The sequence below is a fragment of the Colletotrichum tamarilloi genome, assembly GCF_030869305.1.
Source record: "Colletotrichum tamarilloi strain Tom-12 chromosome Unknown Scaffold_13.1, whole genome shotgun sequence".
In the NCBI taxonomy this organism is placed as follows: domain Eukaryota; kingdom Fungi; phylum Ascomycota; class Sordariomycetes; order Glomerellales; family Glomerellaceae; genus Colletotrichum; species Colletotrichum tamarilloi.
Window position 1 is genome coordinate 531,640 of NW_026849396.1, and position 19,650 is coordinate 551,289.

General features: G+C 53.9%; 9 protein-coding genes across 9 annotated transcripts; 2 read left to right on the forward strand and 7 right to left on the reverse strand.

The window, feature by feature from the left end:
- Positions 1 to 705: 705 nt before the first annotated feature.
- On the reverse strand, positions 706 to 1,377 carry CTAM01_05290 (uncharacterized protein; the record flags this gene model as incomplete). Its single annotated transcript, XM_060521320.1, has 1 exon — positions 706 to 1,377. One exon carries the CDS (start codon positions 1,375 to 1,377, stop codon positions 706 to 708), a length of 672 nt encoding a protein of 223 aa, XP_060384126.1.
- A 205-nt stretch (positions 1,378 to 1,582) lies between these two features.
- Positions 1,583 to 2,056, forward strand: CTAM01_05291 (uncharacterized protein; the record flags this gene model as incomplete). The annotated part of the gene is made up of 1 exon (XM_060521321.1): positions 1,583 to 2,056. The coding sequence occupies one exon, from the start codon at positions 1,583 to 1,585 to the stop codon at positions 2,054 to 2,056; it is 474 nt and encodes a 157-aa protein (XP_060384127.1).
- Positions 2,057 to 3,047: 991 nt separating this feature from the next.
- Positions 3,048 to 3,170, reverse strand: CTAM01_05292 (uncharacterized protein; the record flags this gene model as incomplete). Its single annotated transcript, XM_060521322.1, has 1 exon — positions 3,048 to 3,170. One exon carries the CDS (start codon positions 3,168 to 3,170, stop codon positions 3,048 to 3,050), a length of 123 nt encoding a protein of 40 aa, XP_060384128.1.
- A 1,220-nt stretch (positions 3,171 to 4,390) lies between these two features.
- CTAM01_05293 (uncharacterized protein) lies at positions 4,391 to 5,530 on the reverse strand (the record flags this gene model as incomplete). The annotated part of the gene is made up of 1 exon (XM_060521323.1): positions 4,391 to 5,530. The coding sequence occupies one exon, from the start codon at positions 5,528 to 5,530 to the stop codon at positions 4,391 to 4,393; it is 1,140 nt and encodes a 379-aa protein (XP_060384129.1).
- Positions 5,531 to 6,087: 557 nt separating this feature from the next.
- On the forward strand, positions 6,088 to 6,612 carry CTAM01_05294 (uncharacterized protein; the record flags this gene model as incomplete). The annotated part of the gene is made up of 1 exon (XM_060521324.1): positions 6,088 to 6,612. A coding segment is annotated over one exon (525 nt), but the record flags the coding sequence as incomplete, so codon positions are not given.
- Positions 6,613 to 7,423: 811 nt separating this feature from the next.
- Positions 7,424 to 7,582, reverse strand: CTAM01_05295 (uncharacterized protein; the record flags this gene model as incomplete). The annotated part of the gene is made up of 1 exon (XM_060521325.1): positions 7,424 to 7,582. The coding sequence occupies one exon, from the start codon at positions 7,580 to 7,582 to the stop codon at positions 7,424 to 7,426; it is 159 nt and encodes a 52-aa protein (XP_060384131.1).
- A 4,409-nt stretch (positions 7,583 to 11,991) lies between these two features.
- CTAM01_05296 (uncharacterized protein) lies at positions 11,992 to 12,204 on the reverse strand (the record flags this gene model as incomplete). Its single annotated transcript, XM_060521326.1, has 1 exon — positions 11,992 to 12,204. One exon carries the CDS (start codon positions 12,202 to 12,204, stop codon positions 11,992 to 11,994), a length of 213 nt encoding a protein of 70 aa, XP_060384132.1.
- Positions 12,205 to 13,628: 1,424 nt separating this feature from the next.
- Positions 13,629 to 15,664, reverse strand: CTAM01_05297 (F-box domain-containing protein; the record flags this gene model as incomplete). Its single annotated transcript, XM_060521327.1, has 2 exons — positions 13,629 to 15,204; positions 15,267 to 15,664. The coding sequence occupies 2 exons, from the start codon at positions 15,662 to 15,664 to the stop codon at positions 13,629 to 13,631; spliced, it is 1,974 nt and encodes a 657-aa protein (XP_060384133.1).
- Positions 15,665 to 17,186: 1,522 nt separating this feature from the next.
- On the reverse strand, positions 17,187 to 19,564 carry CTAM01_05298 (glycogen synthase; the record flags this gene model as incomplete). The annotated part of the gene is made up of 5 exons (XM_060521328.1): positions 17,187 to 17,298; positions 17,353 to 18,908; positions 18,966 to 19,241; positions 19,295 to 19,392; positions 19,462 to 19,564. The coding sequence occupies 5 exons, from the start codon at positions 19,562 to 19,564 to the stop codon at positions 17,187 to 17,189; spliced, it is 2,145 nt and encodes a 714-aa protein (XP_060384134.1).
- Positions 19,565 to 19,650: the final 86 nt, after the last annotated feature.

A 19,650-nucleotide genomic window follows, 5' to 3' on the forward strand; every position in this document is an offset into this window, starting at 1 on the left:
AACCACCACACTTTGCATCACAGACGCTACCCACACGGGCCACACCTGGCACATCTCCTACGCCGTGCCCCTTCATCATTGACTGCACAATCTACGGCCCCACACTCTAATTCGCCCTTCAGGTCAGGACCGCGCTGTCAAGCCTTGGCCAATTCTGGCACTCTGCTTCACAACCGCATTTCCTACTTGCAGCACTATGCCATCCTGACCACGCGCTGCTGCGAGGATTGCCTCTAAAGTGCGTCGTTTCATGTAAAAGGGTGCTATTGACGACCAGACGCCATCTACGATGCCTGAACCGCACCGCACCGCACCGCACAACACACCTCGTCTAGACGGGGTTCGCGGCGTGCCATCACCTCTCCAGATGTCTCCATTAGGCTATCACCTCCATGAGGCATGGCGTTTCTTAGCACTCGAGTAAAAAGGCGAGTCTGCCGATGCGAGGGGTTACCGAGACTGACGAGAGACGAAACCGACCAAGCCGCCCTACCCACGGCCACGGTTATGGCCCTCGCGATAGTCTCGTCGCTGTGGATTGGAGGGAGGAACGAGTGTGTGGAAACTTTGTCCAGTCTAATCGCCGGCACTTCAGCCCATGCTGTCATCTGCTCAACATCCCTCAACCACCAGGCTGATGCCGCTCACGACCCATCACTCCTGGTGGCCGGCATCTTACTGTGCCCTCCACAACTCTGCCAGACATCATGACTTGTAACAGCCGCAGCGAGGCATGTTGCCTACTGCACTCTTCGTCATCCCATCATGAGCCTCGTTCGTTTTTCCCTGCTTGTCGACGTTTCCCAGCGCCAAACACCCCACACCTCTCGTCAAGCTATCGCTCTCGCAGTCGACCGGGGGGTTGGTCACACCCACGATCACAGCAGCAAACTCCACACCACCAGACGAGGCGGTGGCAGGGGTCGACTTTGCTGTCCATAGGGACGACATCTTGGGGTTCCTCGACGGCCAAGGAAAAGCGTTCCTCAGCCCAAGGGCAGCGACAAGAACGCAAGCGTCTGCGTCTACATCCGCCTCCACCGTCTTCGTGATTGGAGGCATCTTTCCATATTTTGGTAGACCGTAGGGGCCTCCAGATGGCTGATTGGACCCGACGCCCCTTTGCCGTCTTAGGGGCCGCCGGCAGCCGCCTTCTGTCGGACCACCAGAAACGGCCGTCGGAGCCAAATGATGTTCGTCCAGTCCCGTCTGCGTTAGGAACCCTATTCCTGCCCGCATGAAAACGTCCTCTTCGATTTTCTCATGCGACCCGACGGATGATCTCGCTCCCGCCGCTGGAACTGAAAGGGAGCAAGTCAATTCGATCCCGAGAAAAGGGAGAAACATTTCCAATGTTTCGGGCTCACGGCGGAACATGTCTTGGCTCCTCGCTCTCCGGCTACAGGCTGTGCAGGGCAAGGACGGGCCATCATCGATGTGCAGGCAACCCCCTCCGCCCTTGGCAATCCATGATACCGCACATCTGCATGTACGCGAGTGTGCCAGAAAAAAGAAGCATCACGAACCCGTGGTCCAAACAGCTCAAGACCCTTGCGGCCTGGCCTGCCCAGCCTCCAGGGCCATGGTCTGCGGACAGACCGAGCTTTTCTGGGGGAGATTGTCATTTACTTTAAATGAGGCCGACGACGACAACGAGATACCGTATCGGGCGCAATCAAGATGCAATCTGTCTGTTAACATGAAGGGGCCAGGTGGAGGGCCGCAAGTGCGATTTCGCAATGGCCCGGCCGATGTCTTCCGGGAATGGCACGCAGAAGCCAAGATTGACCGACAGCAACAACGTTATTGTTTGTCCGGCGCGCAGGCTATCAGAAGACGCACGCTTTACCGCCTCCGCGCCATCATGTGGCCGTGGAACAATATCAAGATGCTTCAATGGTGTGGAACTCTGAGAGCACGCAGCATGTGTGCGCTTCGCCCTCCAGAGGTTCGCCGTAGACATTCGATACCCTGGCCCGCGATCTGGACTGGTACCTGCTGCACCGTGCCGCGCGATATCGATGCAAGTGCTAGAAAAGGGAAGACTCGAGAGTGAAAAAAACGGCTTGTCTCACTGGAAGCGAAGAGGCTGCCGACATCTCACTGGACAGATGCGAGGCACAGAGCGTTGCATCGTCAAAGTGACACCACGTTGGGTCGGCAGATTCCCTACGGGTTGCACGAATCACATCGTGAACAACGGTTCCAGTTCTTTTCTCCGCCGTATCCCTAGGACACCAGATGCGGGACAATTTTTATTTTATTTTTTCGTCGCTCTTTGCCTCACGAATCCCAGACCGACATTTTGTCTCGTCTCTCTGCCGCCTGGCCATCGCAAGCAACTCAGTTCGCCCCAACCGTCTCGCCTTTCTCTCTCTGTGCCGCTGAGGGGAATGCCAATGATGAGAGTGTCTGCGCCAGTAGGTTAAGCGTGCAGCGCCATGCGATAAATGTTTCCTCAAAAAGAGCAAGGCTCGCCCTTGCAGCAGAAGAGCACGCGAGAGAAGAGATGTTTCTTCGCGCCCTGCAGCTGCCTTGCCCCGTCTGAGAAACGATCTCAAACCTGAGGCGCGCCAGCGAGTTCAAGGGCAAGGACTGACGCTATTCTTTCCAAGTGTTTCGTCGCCAGCTTGCCGAATTCCAGCAACGAGGGGTTGCTTCTTGAGCTCTTTGGGCCAGTCACGGCCCTTGGAACGGGCAACCCCCTGCCGTTCGTCTGATGTGCTGCGACAGACACTGTCGAGGCTGGGAGGCGGTCATTCGCTCACCAGGTTGGGTCTGTGAGCTTCACGGCCTGTCACTGGACGAGAGCTGTCAGTCAAAGCTTGGGAGTGCGGCAACGCACAAACCCAAGCCATCGGGGACGAGACAAGCTTATCAGCGTTTTTTTACAAGGGCCCTGACCCAAACGCTCCTGACGGCTCAAGTGCTTCATTATGCCAAAGCAAAGCCCTGCAACCGAATGGCGATTCGTTTCGGGACGACTGCAAGCGCAGAGTGTTTCTGGCGACTGGCAATGCTCAACGTTTTCCGGACGACGATCGGGGTCATGCTCCCGTACCGCAGCCGTCGAGATACAAGGCCGTACCGCGTCCGTCTCTGGCCGGAAGCAACGCACACAGTGTACGGGGTAGGGAGGGGTGTCGACACAATAAGGACTCAATCGCCATGCGCGTGATATCGCTATTCGTATGCGACGTGATACGAAGTGCAAGGCTCATCGCTGGTGCTCGGCGGGCAACGGGCCATCAGCAATCATGATTCGGAATGAGAAGAGGGTCCCTTTTCTCTCTCACAGATTTACTGCGTACGGCGCGGCGCATTTTGGCCCATTCATCGGCCCATGTGCTGTCGGCTGCCAGGCCCAAGACCAGACTGACGCCGGCAGACGGTAAACTGACCAGGGCGTCCTCAGTGGGGACCTCGAAAGATGCGATGAATTCCAACACGATGGATGCATATTCAACGCCGTGTCCCTTCCTTCGTCTCCGTCTCATCATCACCTGTCTGCCTGGCTCATCAGCAACGGACCAACTCCGAGCCTGAACCCGGTGGTTTTGCGGACTGACGGGCTCGCTTCCTCGGTCCCTTGACTGTCTGTCCCTTGCTGCCGAACATTCTCTTCCTTCCATTCCTTCCAACACCCTTACCACACAGGAAGAGGGCCCGCCGGGTTTTCAGACCGACTGTCTCGCGTACGAAATATCCACGACTACCCAGTAAACTCCGTGGACCGTACCCGCAGAACAGGCTCGCCAGGTTGCACCCTCAGTCTCCCACTCCCTCACAATGAGACTAGTCAACCTCTCAGTTCTAGCGCACCCACTAGAAGTGGCTCTGGTGGACATGTCGCGGCCGAGTTAACCACACCTTCTTGGCCTCTCATCCCCACAATTGCATTTCCACTGGTAATCACGGATCACCGCCTGGCGCTTGAACAGAGTCAACGTTTTTCAACGGGCCACTCAGCGGTCAGAATCGCGGCAGCCTCAGAATTCCAGCCACAAAAACGACAAGCACGCCAACCTCTATGCGAGATGATGCTAGCCCACATACGGCAAGGTACTAACCGGTCCAACTTTCTAAAATTGTATCACGGCCCTCTTTCACATTTTTCCCTCTTCCCTGCTGCTGCGAAGGAATGGCGAGAGAAAGATGGGGAAGAGTGATAGCGTCGAGAGTCAGTCACCTTCAGTCTCTAGAAAGGTCTCGAGAGACCGAATTGTGGCTTCCATTGTCTGAGACACGAGAGCGGCCCGTTCTCAACAAAGGCTTTCTTCTTGGTTAAGTAGGTATGCCAGCGGCGATATTTCGAATAAGAGCGGAGTCATGGCCGTTGATTTACGATCGAACCACATTCGTTCGTACAGTGCTGCTACTTGCTCAAAGATCAGCGGACTGGCCTCCACCAGCCGCCACATGCCATGCATCTCCTCCATGTAGCTCTTGAGTCTCCCCTGGAGGCCGTGATTCGGAGCACATGGCTATCTACGGATATGCTGTCATATTCCTTGGGTTGCATCTGCCAGCTCTGGCTCCCTCTGACGAGCCATCGCGAAGCCTGTCCGCCACGCCGGACTTTGTATGATCGTCGCGGGATCCGGAGAATGATACACGTCCCGCAACGCATGGCCCCTGACAGAAACAAAGATGTTCTCGGGACGCGGCAACCCCATCCCATGTTGCCGCTCTCCGTTGATAGCAGATGCAGTATCATGCAATATCTTCCGGCCAGCCTTACGTGGCGAGCCGTCTCATCTCTCTTGCCGCTGACCGAGCCGTCTTGGTCATTGGACGGTAGTAAGCGAGCGCTACGGGCTTGTATCACGAATTGTACATTCGATGCATGATGTGCAACAGGGTCCTGTTTCAACGCGAAAGCCTGCAGGACATGACTGACTGCTGATGGAGAATAGCACGGCATGTCTACGCAGTATGAGCCGTACGCCACTATTACCAGCTGCGTGGGATGGACACATGCGGGGGATATCCAAAGCAGGCTATCAGACTGATTCGCGAGCATCTCGGCGCACATCTCCCGGTGGTGTGGGGCCGTGTCCGCGCCGACTCGAACAAACTTGAGATGGTGGTCCGAAGTCTGCGGCTGGAATGGCGCAGTAGAGCTGATGTTGCAGCTAACGCGCAGAGAAATAAAACAAAATCCCACTCGCTTGCGGATCGATAAGATTCCTGCTTCGTCTCTTCTTTCGGATGCTGACTTTGGACGGGCCATGTGTTTGCCGGGAGGCTGACAAAGACCAAGATAGGATGTCAGCAGTCCGATGTTGAGGCTATGCATGCCGTCTTTACTCTGACACTTTACGGCCGCGGATTCGACTGCGATCCTCCGAGCGCTTGGTGATGATCGATTGCTGAAGTCAACAAGATTTTGGCGCCTTTGGCAAATTGTCCAGGGCCACGAGAATCCGAAATTATTATCAGGTGGACAAAAGATCAAATTTGCCTGCCTACGGCTAGTTGCCCAGTAGTGGCGCAGTCGGCCCAATTTCCTAGGCAGGATTCGGACCATGTCGTAAACTTCAGGACTGTCAACTCGTCGACACCAATCTGGAATGGCGGCCGGGTCTACGATTCCTGGGAAGGTCCTAAAGTTGCCAAACACAGCTCACCGCCAAACACCTTGAGATCATCCGAGTGGGCGGATGTCAATACTGGAGAGCGTCGTCAACCCACCACACTGAGTCAGCTGCAGAAGCAAGACGTTGGTGTGCAAGTAGCCTATGGGCATGCCGAGAGGGCTCCCATCAGTGAGCAATGGACAGTGGCTTCGACGATAGGTAGGTCATCTGCAGCTCTCTTGTGGCTTATACTGTGAGCTTATTCGAGTAGCCGATTGACGAGTTTATGGTGCTGACGCTCATGCAGTGCTGACATGCGACTGCGCAGCTTCCATTCTTCCAGATCCTACGTGTAGCCTTGCGGCGTTTCCTGCACTGTCTATCAAAGTATCTCATTGTTGGTCAGACGCTGCTGATATCTCATGGCACAATGCAACGCTTTGCCTCGGTGACGATCAGCCCTACCTTGCAGAAACACGGCAACATAAGGGTTTGAGTTGCCGCAACGCAGCGAACAAACTCGATTCACGGTTTAATAATCATAGCAAGATATAGTCTCCGCTCAAGGCATGACGATAGAAGCGTCCATCGTCTCACACTTGGGTCAACACCTCAGCTTTGCGAGACCCTCCGTCTCGGTCTGAAACGGATCGAAACATGTCCAACCGTAACAAATCCCACGCTGGGGGTTGCACTCGTCGCGAAGACCCGAATGGCACCGGGTGCCGGCGACTCAGGCATGGATCATGCACTGTTCAGCGATGGCACGATGGAAAGTTCCAAGGGAGTCTCCGTTTCGATTAGTTTGAAACGGACTCTTATCAAATTACATGTCGATCGGAGGCAAGCAGTAGGGGTTCTCCCCGATTGCTTTCTCCGCATCGCCGTCTCCGCCTCCGCATCTCCCCTTTTTCCCTCCCCCGCCCGACGGTGTTGGTCCCGGCGGTGCACCGTGCCCGGCCGCCGGTGTTGTAGTCTCCACCTCATTCGGGGGAGATGGAGGAAGGGAAAAGCCAAAAAAACGGCGACATGACATCATCCCTGCAACACCCCCACCTGCTGCATCCAACAGCCCAACCACCAACCTTTTCCGACGTCACTGGGCATCTTTTGATGCTTTGGACGTCTTGTTCAAACCTGTTCCAGCGACTACAGCAGTGAACAAGTTTGAGCCAACGATTCATTGCAATGCAAAGATTGTGTCAACTCAGGTACCAACCGCATCCACGAATCTCGTTCGTTGCACAGTTTTGTTTCTTGGATGTAATTCGCCTCAATGAACTAATACGCGAGAGACAAGACAGAGACATTACGTTTCGACCAACCTCCCACTACGCGGCAAAGGATCCACTGACTCCTTCGCTTCCAACCTCCTCTTGCGTTCTTTTCTCTCTCGCGCCTGGCTACTCGCAATTCAAGATTGCTTCTGCTGCTTCGACTAGTCTCATTCGCTCCTGCACAAAAGCCTAGGGACATAGGAATGAATACCTATCCGTAGTACCGACCTTGTTCCCGACGCCACATGTACATGCGTGCCACAGTGTAACAGTCTCACGGCATCAGAGCCCGGACTTGCACTGCGCAGATGGCATATTGTCAAACTTGGACGGGATGTTACTTTTTGGAGTAGCGCAACTCTTTTTTTTCCCTTCCTACCGTCGATCGACGGTAGTTGAGGAACCCTGGCTATGCTCTCAGCCTACTACTGCTATTGCGTACTCAACTACAGTCTGCTACGTACCGGTAGTAGTTTGGCAGAAACGTGTGTTTGGGTCGGGCTGCGTGGGGACACTGCACCGTGACGTCGCTTATCGCTGGACCCCCCCCCCCCTTCCCCTCTTCCATTACGATTCATCATGCCCTACTACCACCCTTCCAACCTTCTTCGACTTTGTAGAATCACCGTGCATGATTTTGTCCACATTATTGGAAAACCAGGGTTCTTTGCGAATGAGGCTTGATAGCGTCATATAGCCTTTCTTGCCAGCTGTGCATGGCAGCATGGGTAACCATGGTTCGTTGCGTGCCGCATCTTGGTTCGGGGTTCGCGAGCCGGAGGATGCAGGGTCTAGCAAGTTGGCCTCGCGATTGTATTTGGAGATGGAACTAGTTGACCTAGAATTGGTAGATCTAGAGGGGTTCTACGTATGCCATGCGTAGCGTTCCTGGTTTTTTTTTTCGTTTCTTCCCTATTCTAAACCTTAGCCTTCTTGCCAGAACGAGGGGCCGGATTGTCAGAGACCCTGGCAAGCAATCGGTAAGCAGGCACGCCCGTCCGCATGCTGTGTTCGAGTTCCCCTATACCCCCTCCTCCTCAGACCTGCAGGTAAGCCCATCATCGCGGGAGGATGTACGATGCCGCATGGGTGGTTTGTTGTTTTTGGTAGGACGATGAGGTCACACAGTATTGCGCACAATTTAGGCATGTACCTGCCTCTTTGCAAAATCCGCTTCCATCAAGTGTTGCATTTCGAAGGGGAGTATGTGGTAGTAGAATCATGGCTTTCGCGTATCGTGCATTGTTGGGCTGGTGACGGAAGTATCGGGTGATGGAAAGGATCCCTGACGAAGGAGATGCGTTTCCCTTGGCGTGGGTGTATTGCCCGGACTGGACCCTGGTGCTCGACCTGAGCATTTTTTTACACGTGGGTTTACAAGTCTGGATTCTGGTTTGCTTCAGAGAAAGGTAGGTAGATGGGTAGGTAGGCACGTTAGGTTCAAAGGTGGAGGTGGAGGTGAGGTCGTGTCAAGTGAATTGAGCGTTCAGCTCGGTGTGGGAAAAAAGGCCAGCACCAACGCGGCCCGTTCCTGATGAATGTCTCATCACCACAGCGTTGGAGAAGAAAAGATGGGAAAAGAGGAAGAGAGAAGAAATTACGAGTCAAACGAGAGACTTCGGGGAATTAAGCGGCGACTTATTTTTTTAATTTCAAACGCGCTAGTGATGAGGCGAGCCCTTCGCCCTGCGGCTGAAAAGAACGCTGGGTTTGGGGTTGTTTTAGTTGAGCCTTTACCTGTGGGAGTACAAGACTTTGATATTGTACGAGATGCTTTCTTTGCTGATTTGGTCTGGGGCTCGGTGGACGCGTTCGAGGTGACAAGCTCGGAGAGCGCGGAGATGGCATGTGTGTAGTTGCTTATTCCTGACGAGCACTAGATAGAGACATTCGGACGGAACATGGAAGAAAGGGGGATAAATAGCGTATGTTAAAATGGTAACTGGGGATTGAGAGATATTGGTTTGCTTTTGTTAGAGACGGCTGGGGATGTATGTTTGATGCGTCTCAACACTGTAGCCAGACGAGATATTAGACGCCTGTTAGATGCCTCGGGCATACGGAGTTTGATTCCCAACCGGTATGAAGGTAGCACGCCGACAACTCCATCATGACTTCAAGGTGTTCTAAAGCTGGAAACAACTCGAAAAGGTCATTGTATCCTGCTTTGAAGGAATGAAGTGCAGGGGGCCTGACACATGGCTTAGATTTAACGTACGCATATGCGGCCAAAGGTGGAGGCCTTATTCATACTAGCAACGCAATCGAGCAATCCTATAATTCTCAAGACATTAGTACAGGCTTTCGTGGAGTTTTCTGAGAATCCAAGGCTCGCGGATGAGTATTCCCGAGCGGACTGCGGATTTCATCTTCCCGTTATTCCAGTCTCGCTCCCAACCAGAATCCCAGCGCGAAAGCTGCCCCGGCCCAGTGGAAACCATCTCCAACGGACAAACTGGGCCACATCGATTCGATAGCCAGGTATGCATCCCAGATAATGGCGTGGAGAAGGACTTTGTGATTTATCACGTCAAATAGAAGATAAGGAGAGACGCAGAAGTGTAGCATCCTCAGAGCCGTAATCCAGAGGAGTCTGTTTGGCAGTGAAAGAACCGTGCCTCCGTAGACGCCTCACCAAGTACTGAGCTTCTTCCGCATCACAAGAAATCGGCTATGCGTGTCATGGTGGGAGGGGTTCTGCTGGTCAGTCTTCGTAGGAGATGGGGTGTGTTGTTGTGTACAGGCCCGTATCACGCAGTCCTAGAGACCATGGTAGGATATGCCATCGCACGCTGCAGAAGCTTACTACAACGAAGGCACATCTTATCGTCAGTGATGCTTGACAATGTATAGGAACCGAGCATGTTAGTATGCTGGCGGGTCGTATACGGGTGGAGCATGTGCCGACAGTTGCCGATAGGTATAAAACGCTAAGGACAATATACATTGATGAGATTTACGTACGCGTGTAAAAATCGTATTATCTGATCTGCTCGCTATTATGGTCCCTTAAGTCGACACCCGAATCGTCAAAGGAGATGGCAGTACCTCGGAAGCCGTCATCGGATACGCTAGAAGTTATCGTGGTCTTCTGAAATACCTTCTTCACGTATTCGGCACCGGGCGGTACCTGTTTGGAGTCCTTGTATACAAGGTACAGTATACGTGTTGAATGACGACGGGCAGCTGGACGGGACTGCTTACTTTGAACAAGCCACAGTCGACACTGACATTCTCTCTGCAAATCCCTCGGTATCCCCCTTCCATATAGAGCAAGTCACCGTCACGCCGTCGCGTCTTCAATCGCGATCAACGCAAAACCAGACGGCGACTGGATATGGATGCTGCACCCCGCGGTGTACAAGGTCACTGGCGCAATATACGCATGGATAAAGGATTCCCCGTGCAGGCCGTCAAGCCTCTTCTTGGGCTTCTGAAGGCGCACAATACATACTACCGGTGAGGTGACGTTACTATATGGCACTGCTTGTTTTACCCTGCAGAATCTCAAACATGTCACCATAGAACTAGCAGAGCTCGAGTTTCCCACCGACGTTCGCGATATGGTCTGGAATAAGGCGGCTACAAGTCATGTTGCACGCTGAAGGGAGCCGCTGGTCTATGTCACCGACCGTCCAGATACGCCTTAGCCTGCACCTTTCTCTCATCGTAGACTGGTGTTAGTTTTATTTCTCAGCATAGAGTTACCACCAGTCCAGTCAAATCAGGAGAGGCTTCGCTGCATTGGGTACGTGAAACGCGAGTTCCGGCCTTGCCTCTGATCGCCTTCTGTCCACTGGCCAGAATAAGGGGCAGTATGGTGTAATCTAGGTCAACAACGCCGGTATGATGGTGCAGTCGATCCACTAATTCTATGATTCTCTATCGTTGAGGAAGAGATTGACATGCTTCCGCCTCAAAGTAAAGTCTGCAGGGGGCTACTTCTTGTATATCTCCCCCGTCAAGACGGCGTTTTCAGGCCTCTAAAGTCTAGAAAAGAAAGCGTCGCTACCAAGGCCATGACCAATCTCTTTGCGCGGCGATATACTCGTGATCCAGCGCGGCGATGTTACTTTTCCCAACAGGAGAGCCCACTCGTCAGATCTTCTAATGATGATGGCGTGGATGACTGTGATGATGGATGTCTCCCACAACTAGTCTCATCATGCCATATTCATGGGCTGAGCAATCTAGCTCCTCTTATTGGACTTTTGCCAACGGAATTTCTTAGAAATTATTTTGCTTTGCCGTGTTTGTGAAGGGGGTCAGCTTCAGATCGCCTAAAGCTGCTACCTATCTTTCAGAGCGTACACCTTATTGAATAAGTCATATCACGGAAGTCTCTTAAAGGGCGTGGTGACGCTGAGAAGTAGAGTACCGCATGTCCGTAATCGACTCCAGTATCGACCGAAAAAAGAGATCTCTGATCGCGGCTACGAAACCATCGTGCTTAATACAAAACTGGACCAAAGCAGGATCGCCCGTTCCGGACTGCTGGGGGAATTCTTCTCCCCGATCCAGGCCTGAATTGACTCTTTAAATGCGTAACATTGGATCATAGACAGCTCCCGTGCTCAGCCCTTGCCAACGGACCAAAATTCACTGCTGAGAGGGAGGAGATTATTGCGATACGTGGCACACTGTGCCACTTATGATGGGCAGAAGTAAGTAACGGCGAGAGAACCCCGTAGCGCCACGAGAGAGAGTCTCTCCAGCATAAAGTCCGGAGAAGTGAGACGCAGAGGTGGACCGCATTCACACGAGCATACTGATGAACCTCTCGACTTGTGATCCGTCAGTGGTCATGGATACATATCTTTCAAAAATAGCTGCAGTACACCAGGAGGCGCATTTAATTGCGAGTCAACCCAATACAACCCATGCCTAATCTTTCACCAAATTCAGAGATCTGTCTCTTTCGAAGAGACATTGCGATGTTCCGACACTAATATCTTTTGAGCGTCAATGAGGAAGTGTATGGACAACGGCCCAGGACGTAGCTGAAGCGTCAGCAATGAAAGTTATTCATGCGAAGCAAGATAATGTACATATATACCAATAGTATCGCAGCTGGTTATCAGGAACTAATAGTTCTCTTTGGGAGGGGATAAGGAAGAAAAGAACTGCCCGGCTGCCTAGACCCAGCGTTGGACTTCTCCTATAGTCTTGGCTCTGACGCAAGTTAAAAGGCTTCGTGAAGCCTGCCTGCCTAAGTGTATACGAGAGGACAGCAGCAGTATCGAGCTCGTATTCGATGGTCGGATCGTAGTTAAGATCCAAGCCCAACAGAGTCCAGCCAAGACTTCATGGACGTAACGACGACGACCTTGCATTACACCAACCTCCATCACAGGACCCTCGACGACGCTTTCATATTCCAGAAGAAATACAAAAAAAGTGCTGCCAAGCGCGTACAGACAGTAGTAGGGGGCCGCTGAGTCTGATTCTCTACCTATCGAGTTCCTGTTTGCCGCAGCTGCGCGTTTAGCATAGGTGACTTTTGGCGAACCTGCAAGGAGGGAAAGGCATGGCCGAAAGAGTTTCGATGGGCGATATCACTCTCGCCTCTGGTCGTCACATGTGCTCAACCAGGTCCGGAAAGGACACTTTTATACCAGCGGAGAGTCATATTGATGATTTCATTCAATGCAGAGTACTTACCAGAAGGATAAAGACGCTACTGATTGGCTATATTGAGATCGATACTGTGACAGGGCGCAAGTAGAGAGACGTCTATGTGGCCTTTCCAGGGGGTTTACTCAATGGCCACAACTTCCAGCTGGGAGCTTCTCAAGATCCTCCAGCTTGACGTTGGTAACAAGAACATTGTTTCAAACAGACTCTGTCAAAGCATATGGGACATCTACCATTCCAGACCACGAGAAGGATCATTTACCAAGAGTACAATTCTAGCTCTCCCATTCACAGAAAGAAAAGCCCAGTTTTGCCAGGACTTTCTGACCAAACAGTCTAAACACTCTCTCGCCCTCTACCTTATCCAGTCCAGAGGCAATGGGACTTTCACGAAAAAGAAAGGATGCCCGCCGTATACCTATCTTGATCAAGCGAAGAAGTGTAGGAAAGCAAAGTTGAATAGGGTTCTCGATACACATCTTGCGAAGCGTATGGTCTTCCTTCGCCATGACCATCTCAGGGCAACATGGGAAACAGCCTTGATGCCGTCGATGAGCGGTCCCGTACCGTCCGCCTACTCGAACAGAGAAAGATCGCAACTCAGGATCTCCAGCATGGCCTCAGAGAGACGCATACTCATCCTAGGACGTTATCACTCCCAGTGCCCCGAGTACATCATCAACAATCCCACTCAGCACCTGATCAACATCACGAAGCATCGGCCAAACACAAACATGACGGAAAATAAAAGTATTTTGAAATTCCACCCCCATCTACTCCGTAAGCAAACCATCTGGGTATTGTCTCGTCACAAACGGATTGTGACGCAAAGCATCCTAACTATCCCGAATTTCCATCTCGCAAAACAAGAAAACGAGGGGGGAAAAAAGAAAGAAGAAAAGGACAAATTCTTTTTTTGGTCGGAAGCCTGGGGATAACCCTCTCTGTCGGCATCTCCCTCTCTCCGTAGCAATCCCAGATCCCAAATCCCTGTCCAAACCTCCCGTCATTAACACGTCTCTCTGTACTTTGTTCATTTTAGGTCTGCCCTCGCGTCCTGCCCTTTCCTGAGGGGAACATTCCGTCGGTGAATGTGTCATCCACCGCGCTGCCATTTCTGGTCATCCGCCACCATAAATCACCGCCAGAGATCATTCGACTTCTTCTCATTATTCGCCGTGCTGGGCCTCGGCCACAGATCCTCGTCACTTCCCCTGCTGCCACCGGTGCTCTGGCTCGGGATGGCCATGAACATACCCGCGCCGTTGCCCACCATGACACTCTTCCTCGCCGCCGCCGTGTTCCAGCCTGATCCCGCGATATCGGCTCCAAGACCGTAGGAACTAATTGGCCGGTCGCCGTGAATGCTCATGCTTCCTCGATGGCGAGATCCGCCACCTAGTGCTGCCGTAGGCTGAAGCATCACTGACGACCAGTCCAGAGCATCGTCCGCCTTGCAGTAGATTGTGAGAGGGTGTGAGAGTGGGCCGGTACCGGCAAAAGGATTCGTTGAGCTGAAGCGCTGCGAGGCGCGCACTTGAGAAGCCCCCGCGAAAGGTCGAGGGATCGCCATGCCGGCGCTGCTAGGCGGCGCGAGACCACCGCGACCACCGCTGCCGGGGCCCAGACCGGACATTGGCCGGTTGGCTCCGGGCGTGTGCGAAGATTTTGGACGAGCGTTGGCGCCGTAGGAGGAAAACGCCGCGGCGGGACGGGGCAGACCCTCGAGCTCGTCTTGGAAGAACTCGTCCAGCACGTAGACTGACCGCAAGTTGGGCATGCCGTTGCCTCTGAGCGATGCGGCCAAATAAGTGTAGTAACTAGCTGTGACACTGGAGTAAGGGCCCGCAGACTTGGAAGCCGTGATTTCGAAACGTAGCGACTCGAGAGAGACCGACGCGAGCCTACGCGTCCGGGGTCCACTCTTGAAAGCGTCGCTTACTGAGGCCTCGATGGCCAGGGTCTGCAGGTTTGTGCCCGCAGACAAGATGTCAGCGAGTGTCGCCGGGTGAACGCCCGTCTTGAGGAGGGACAAGACGAGCAGGTGGTTGCGGGTATCAGCCCGGCTCAGGTAGTCCACCAAACCTTGGGCGGTGACGGCTGGAGTATTGCTTAGGACCAGCTCCTCGAGGGGCGGGAACGGAGGCAATTCTTCACTGCGGGCAAAGATATCGTCCGAGAAGGCTTGCGACTCCATGACCTTTAGCGCGCGGAGCTTCCGCAGGTTGGCCAGAGCATGCCGCAGCACGATGGGATCCATGTTGATCTTGATCAGCTCCAGGACCTCGAGATTCTGCCAGATACCGCCGTGCGCTAGCTTGGACAAGCTGTTCTCAGCGCCTGCGCGGTACGTCATCTTGCGGAGGTCTCGGCATCTAGCCTCAACCTCGAGCCTCAACGTGGCGTAGCCATGCTCATCGGCGAAGAGGCCCTCAGGTAGGTCCACGTAGACGATGTTGGGGAGAACGTGGATGATGCGGGCAAGGTCGGCTGTGGCGGCTTCGCGGAGCATATAGGGGACCTTGAAGTATCGGACTCTTGAGCCAAAGCGTGTAGGATCCTCGCGCAAGGTTCTGCAGAGCAGCTTCAGACGGGCGGTGGGGGTATCTTCGGGATCGGCGTTGCGCTTGAAGAAGGTCTTGCGCTTGCGCTGCTCTGACAGGTAGATCTCGCGGGGGCAGTAGTGGACGGCGTCGATTCGGATGCTGTGGTACCTAGAACGAAAGATGGTCAGCACGGCTTTTGCTACAAGGGGAAACAAAAGAAGAGAACATACAGCAGGGCATTGGCCGCTTGGTTCCATTTCCAGCAGACGCGCGCGCAGTGGGCGAGGTCTCTTAGGTCGCATAGCATGCATGCGTCAAAGATGGCGCTCGTCTCGCACGTCTCGTAGGTCTCATCTTGGGTGTGGGGGCACACGAATGAGAATATTCGCGGGAGGATTTCCTTTGGCAGGCTCTGGAAAAGGGCGGCGGATGCTCGCGTGGGGATGTGAGCGCCGGGCGGGGAGGCGACGTTGCGGAAGTTCTGCTGGACCTGGGAAGAGTACTTTGACAGCTGGGAGTCTGTGAATTCGTGGGACTTTGACTGCTGGTGACCCTTTTGCTGCTTCTTCTTGTCCTTATCCCTGCGAAAGAACCCCATCTTCTGTAGAGGCCGAACGGCGAGCTGCATGCCAGAAGAACAGAGTCGGGGAGAGGGGGAGGAAGGGAAAAAGGACTTGTCCAAGGTGGTATCAGGGGAATAATATATTAAGGTCGACGGGTCCCGGCGTCGCACTGGCCGATGGGAAGCGGCGTCTGGGTGTGGGTAGGGGGCGGGAGCGTGAGGCTTCTGCAGGTCCAACGCTACGGCGAGCCAAAGTTTGAACGGTGCGAGTGGAGGATTGATTTAGTTAGAATGGCACACGATGGGCGTAGGTAGGTGTTTGTCTGTTGGAGGTGGCCGGCCGCCCTTTGTCAATGTCGCGCTGTCTTGTTCGCTCTCTCGCGCCCAACGACGTATCCGCAAGGTACGAGGGGTCCGGCTATGATTATCTTAATAGAAGTACCTTACGCAGTAGGCAGGAGCATTCGGTAAGGTGGGAGAAGGGCAGCCCTTTCTGCTTTTGGAGAAGTTGCTAACGGTTATGTCTAGGATGGCCTGCCGAGTCAAATCCTCCCAAAGGTCATCCAATGCATTGCGTCCCTTCTCTCGTTAAACTTCAGATGAAATTTCCGCAAACGTGACAGGTTGACAACGGCTGAACTTTTCTTTATTTTTATCCTCTGCCCTCCCCCCACTTGAACACCGAGTATATGATAAGTGAGAAAGAAACACAGCGAGCAACGCATCCAACGACCGTCTAACAAAGACACATCCTCGTTGCGCAACAAAGAGATGCGCCCGCGGGAACCGGCGTCCAGGGGATGTCTTTAGTGGCTCCTTGATGCGTGCTAACGACTAAGAGTGCCCTCCTCGTGCGGCGTGCCTTCAGCGTCTTTTCTCCCCACCCACAGGCGCCCTACATGCGCTAGGGACCCCTGAGTCGACAAACCGCTGGTGTGGGGGAGGAGGACCGCGCCGTCTCTGATTGGCTACTGCTGCCGTCAGCTCAGGGGGTCCGCAATCCCCCCCCCCCCTGATCTCTCTACTGCGTAGCCAACACCGAGCACGCATCGATTCACTGATCATCATCGCAACCCTTGGTGCCCAGCCGATCCTCACGTCTCGAAACGAAACAATTTGGCACCACCGGCACCTATGAAATATCGTACGGATCATACTCGATGCATTGCGCCTCCCGCCAGCCGCGGCTGCCACCCAGTTTTCATCTTTTCATGTCCAATCGATCCTGATGCACCAAACCAAGAAAATGCCTGATAGACAACACACAATGTCCGAGAACCAATCTAATGCTCAAAATATGCTACTCTGCTCGTACATATCCATACTCGACCCCAATGCCAGCCCGTCATCCTCTCAGTCTTATCCTTGTTGCCGTGCTCCCACCCTTTCCTCCTCATTTCCATTACATCCGTCCATATCCCTATATAAAATCGTGAATCGCGACTCGTCGTCCACCAAACACACATACTGCAAAGTCCGTGCAGGAACAACCAGTAGGCATTCGACAGCATTTTGTACATTTCCCATCCACTTTCGTTGCTCGTCTGTCAGGCGTGCTTCGTGACTTCTTGGCAATGCGTTTCATGCTTTAGTTGCCATTACCGTTGAGCTGAACTCCATCGAGAGGGCTAGCCGGTCCCGACGGGCGCTTGGCGCGCAGAGTAAGCGGGAACGGGTATTCATCGGGGTCTTCCTCCTCACTGCGAATTCGCGTTAGCTATGTCGAGTCACATCATCAGCAATCGTCAACTTACGGCAACTTCCAGGCGACATAGTCCTCCGTGTTCAAGCCCTCCCTGCCTTCTTGCAGACTGGCGAAATCGCCAGGCGTCATCATGCCCGTGCGGTCGCGAGGAGATCCAGGGACCGAGAAGGGTCGCGAAATCTTCTGCTCGACGCCGGGGATGAAGTCTTCCTCCTCCTCTCCGTTGAAAGAGCCTGGGTAAGCCCGTCTCAGTGCCAGCTGGCGAGCCTTGACGTACTCCATGCCCATTCTCTTCCAGTCCAGCAAATCGCTCAGGCGCTCCGTACGGTTACGCTGGTTGATGCGTTGACGACGGCTCTTTTGGCAAAAGTCAAACATGTGGTTGGTGAGCTGGTTGACCGAGTCGTCAACGCCCTTGGTCCGGCGGTCCACAATGTAGATACCGTAGTCGCTCGAGTTCTCAATCAACTCCTCCATGTAGCACCCAAAGCCGGACAGGTTGGTCGTGATGCTAGGAACACCCATGACTGTGCATTCGGCCGGGGTGTATCCCCAAGGCTCGTAATACGAAGCAAAGATACCCATGTGCGTGCCGCGCACGAACTCGTCGTAGTCCAGGGGCAGGACAGGGTTGGCCGAGTTCAAGAATTCGGGATGGAAGACAATCTTGACACGGTCTGTGGGGTGGTTGAAGAGCTGGACACGTCTGATCTGGTTCAGCACGGGATCCTCGCTGTCGTTGAGCATGTTGTGGGTAACAATGGGGGGCAGGCCGTGGCGCTTCATCGCGAACAGCCGCCTACGGATGAGAACACGATCTTGCGCGCTGATGAGCTCCTTGTCATCGGGCATAGGGTCACCGTCGTGCCACTTGAGGGAGCGCTCAAAGATGCGACGACCAATGCCCTTTTCAATGACATCGACAGTGTCGCGCAGCGACTTGATGACGGCCTGTCCCTTGAGTGCCTCGACGGTGAGCGAAGTGGTCTGCGCTGGCATGATAACAAAGGCAACGACAGTAATCTTGCTGCCGGCGCTCTTGAGGCGGTGGTTCAGGCGGGCCAGGGACTCGATGAACATATCGACACCTTTGTTTCTGAATTCGTAACGGCCAGCGGTGAAGAAGTACAACGTGTTCTCGGGGTCGAAGTCGTAGTGGCCGTAGAAGTGGCCGCGGACGAAGTCGTGAATCTTTTCCTTGGCTTGTTGATGCAGGTTCTGGAACTCGTGCATGGCGGAGAACTTGGTAACATTGAGACCGTTGGGCAGCACACCGTCGGGTTTCCTCTTGAGCAAGTGCTCGCTCTCGTAGGCGGTGATGTGTGAAACAGTGGTGAAGACATCGCAGGAGTGGGCGGCAGCGCGCTCGATGCAGTATCTGTGGTAGATACCACGCTTTCCGGCCTCGGCGTCAACATCAAACCATTGGAGGTTGTTGTAAAAGTCAACGGATCCAGCACAGAGGTATCTTCCCAAGAGGGTTGCGTGGGTAGTGAAGATTGTCGTCACGTCGATGCGGCGTCTCTTGGTGAGCGGCAGAGCGACACCGGCGAGCCACTCGTGGAAATGCGCAATGACGGCTCTTTTCTTCTCATGGCACACAAACTGCAGAAAGCATGGTGGTCAGCTTTGTCCCTTGGGGGGAAAGTGCATTGTCCTTACCTCTCCCAAGAACCAGGCGACGACGTATCCAAAAACAACAGCCTCGTTTGTCTCGTCATCGCTGGGCGGCGAAGGGATGCTGGCCACGTTCCACAGGTCGGCCTTCCACTCATCCATGAAGTGGTAAGCTGTCTTTGTGTCGAAGAGCAGGACTCGTGGAGCGCCATCGATAAGCCAGCGGCCGTAGAGGATGCCAATTCCACGGTCTCTCATGGACTGAATCGTAGCAGCAAGCTCGGGATTCGTGGGCTCCAACTCTTCCACCTCGACTGCGGCCTGTTGTTTGGTAAGCAGACTGTAGACGATGCAGCTCGCGGTTCCAGACTTACCGAGTTGTGGTTCAAGGGCCCGATGAGAGTGTAGCGATCGCCATACTCGGCCGTGGTCACGGGAGCTTTGGACTTGAGGACTGAGTAGATACCACCGACTACGCAGGATGGGTCAGCCCACTGCGGAGACTACGGTCCAAGGGGGGGTTGAATCATGGGGACTGTACCTCGATGGGCAACTTCGGTTGCGATTTCGAATAGCAGATGGTTCTTCACATCGCGGGCAGGGCGGTCGTTGTTGTCCCGCTGACCTTGGGGGAAGTCGGACATGGTGACTGAAGGGCAATCTGGAAGTGCTGAACCGGGGGAAGAGTCAGTTAGTGGGAGAGACAAACAGCTTCGAAATGAGGGTTGGG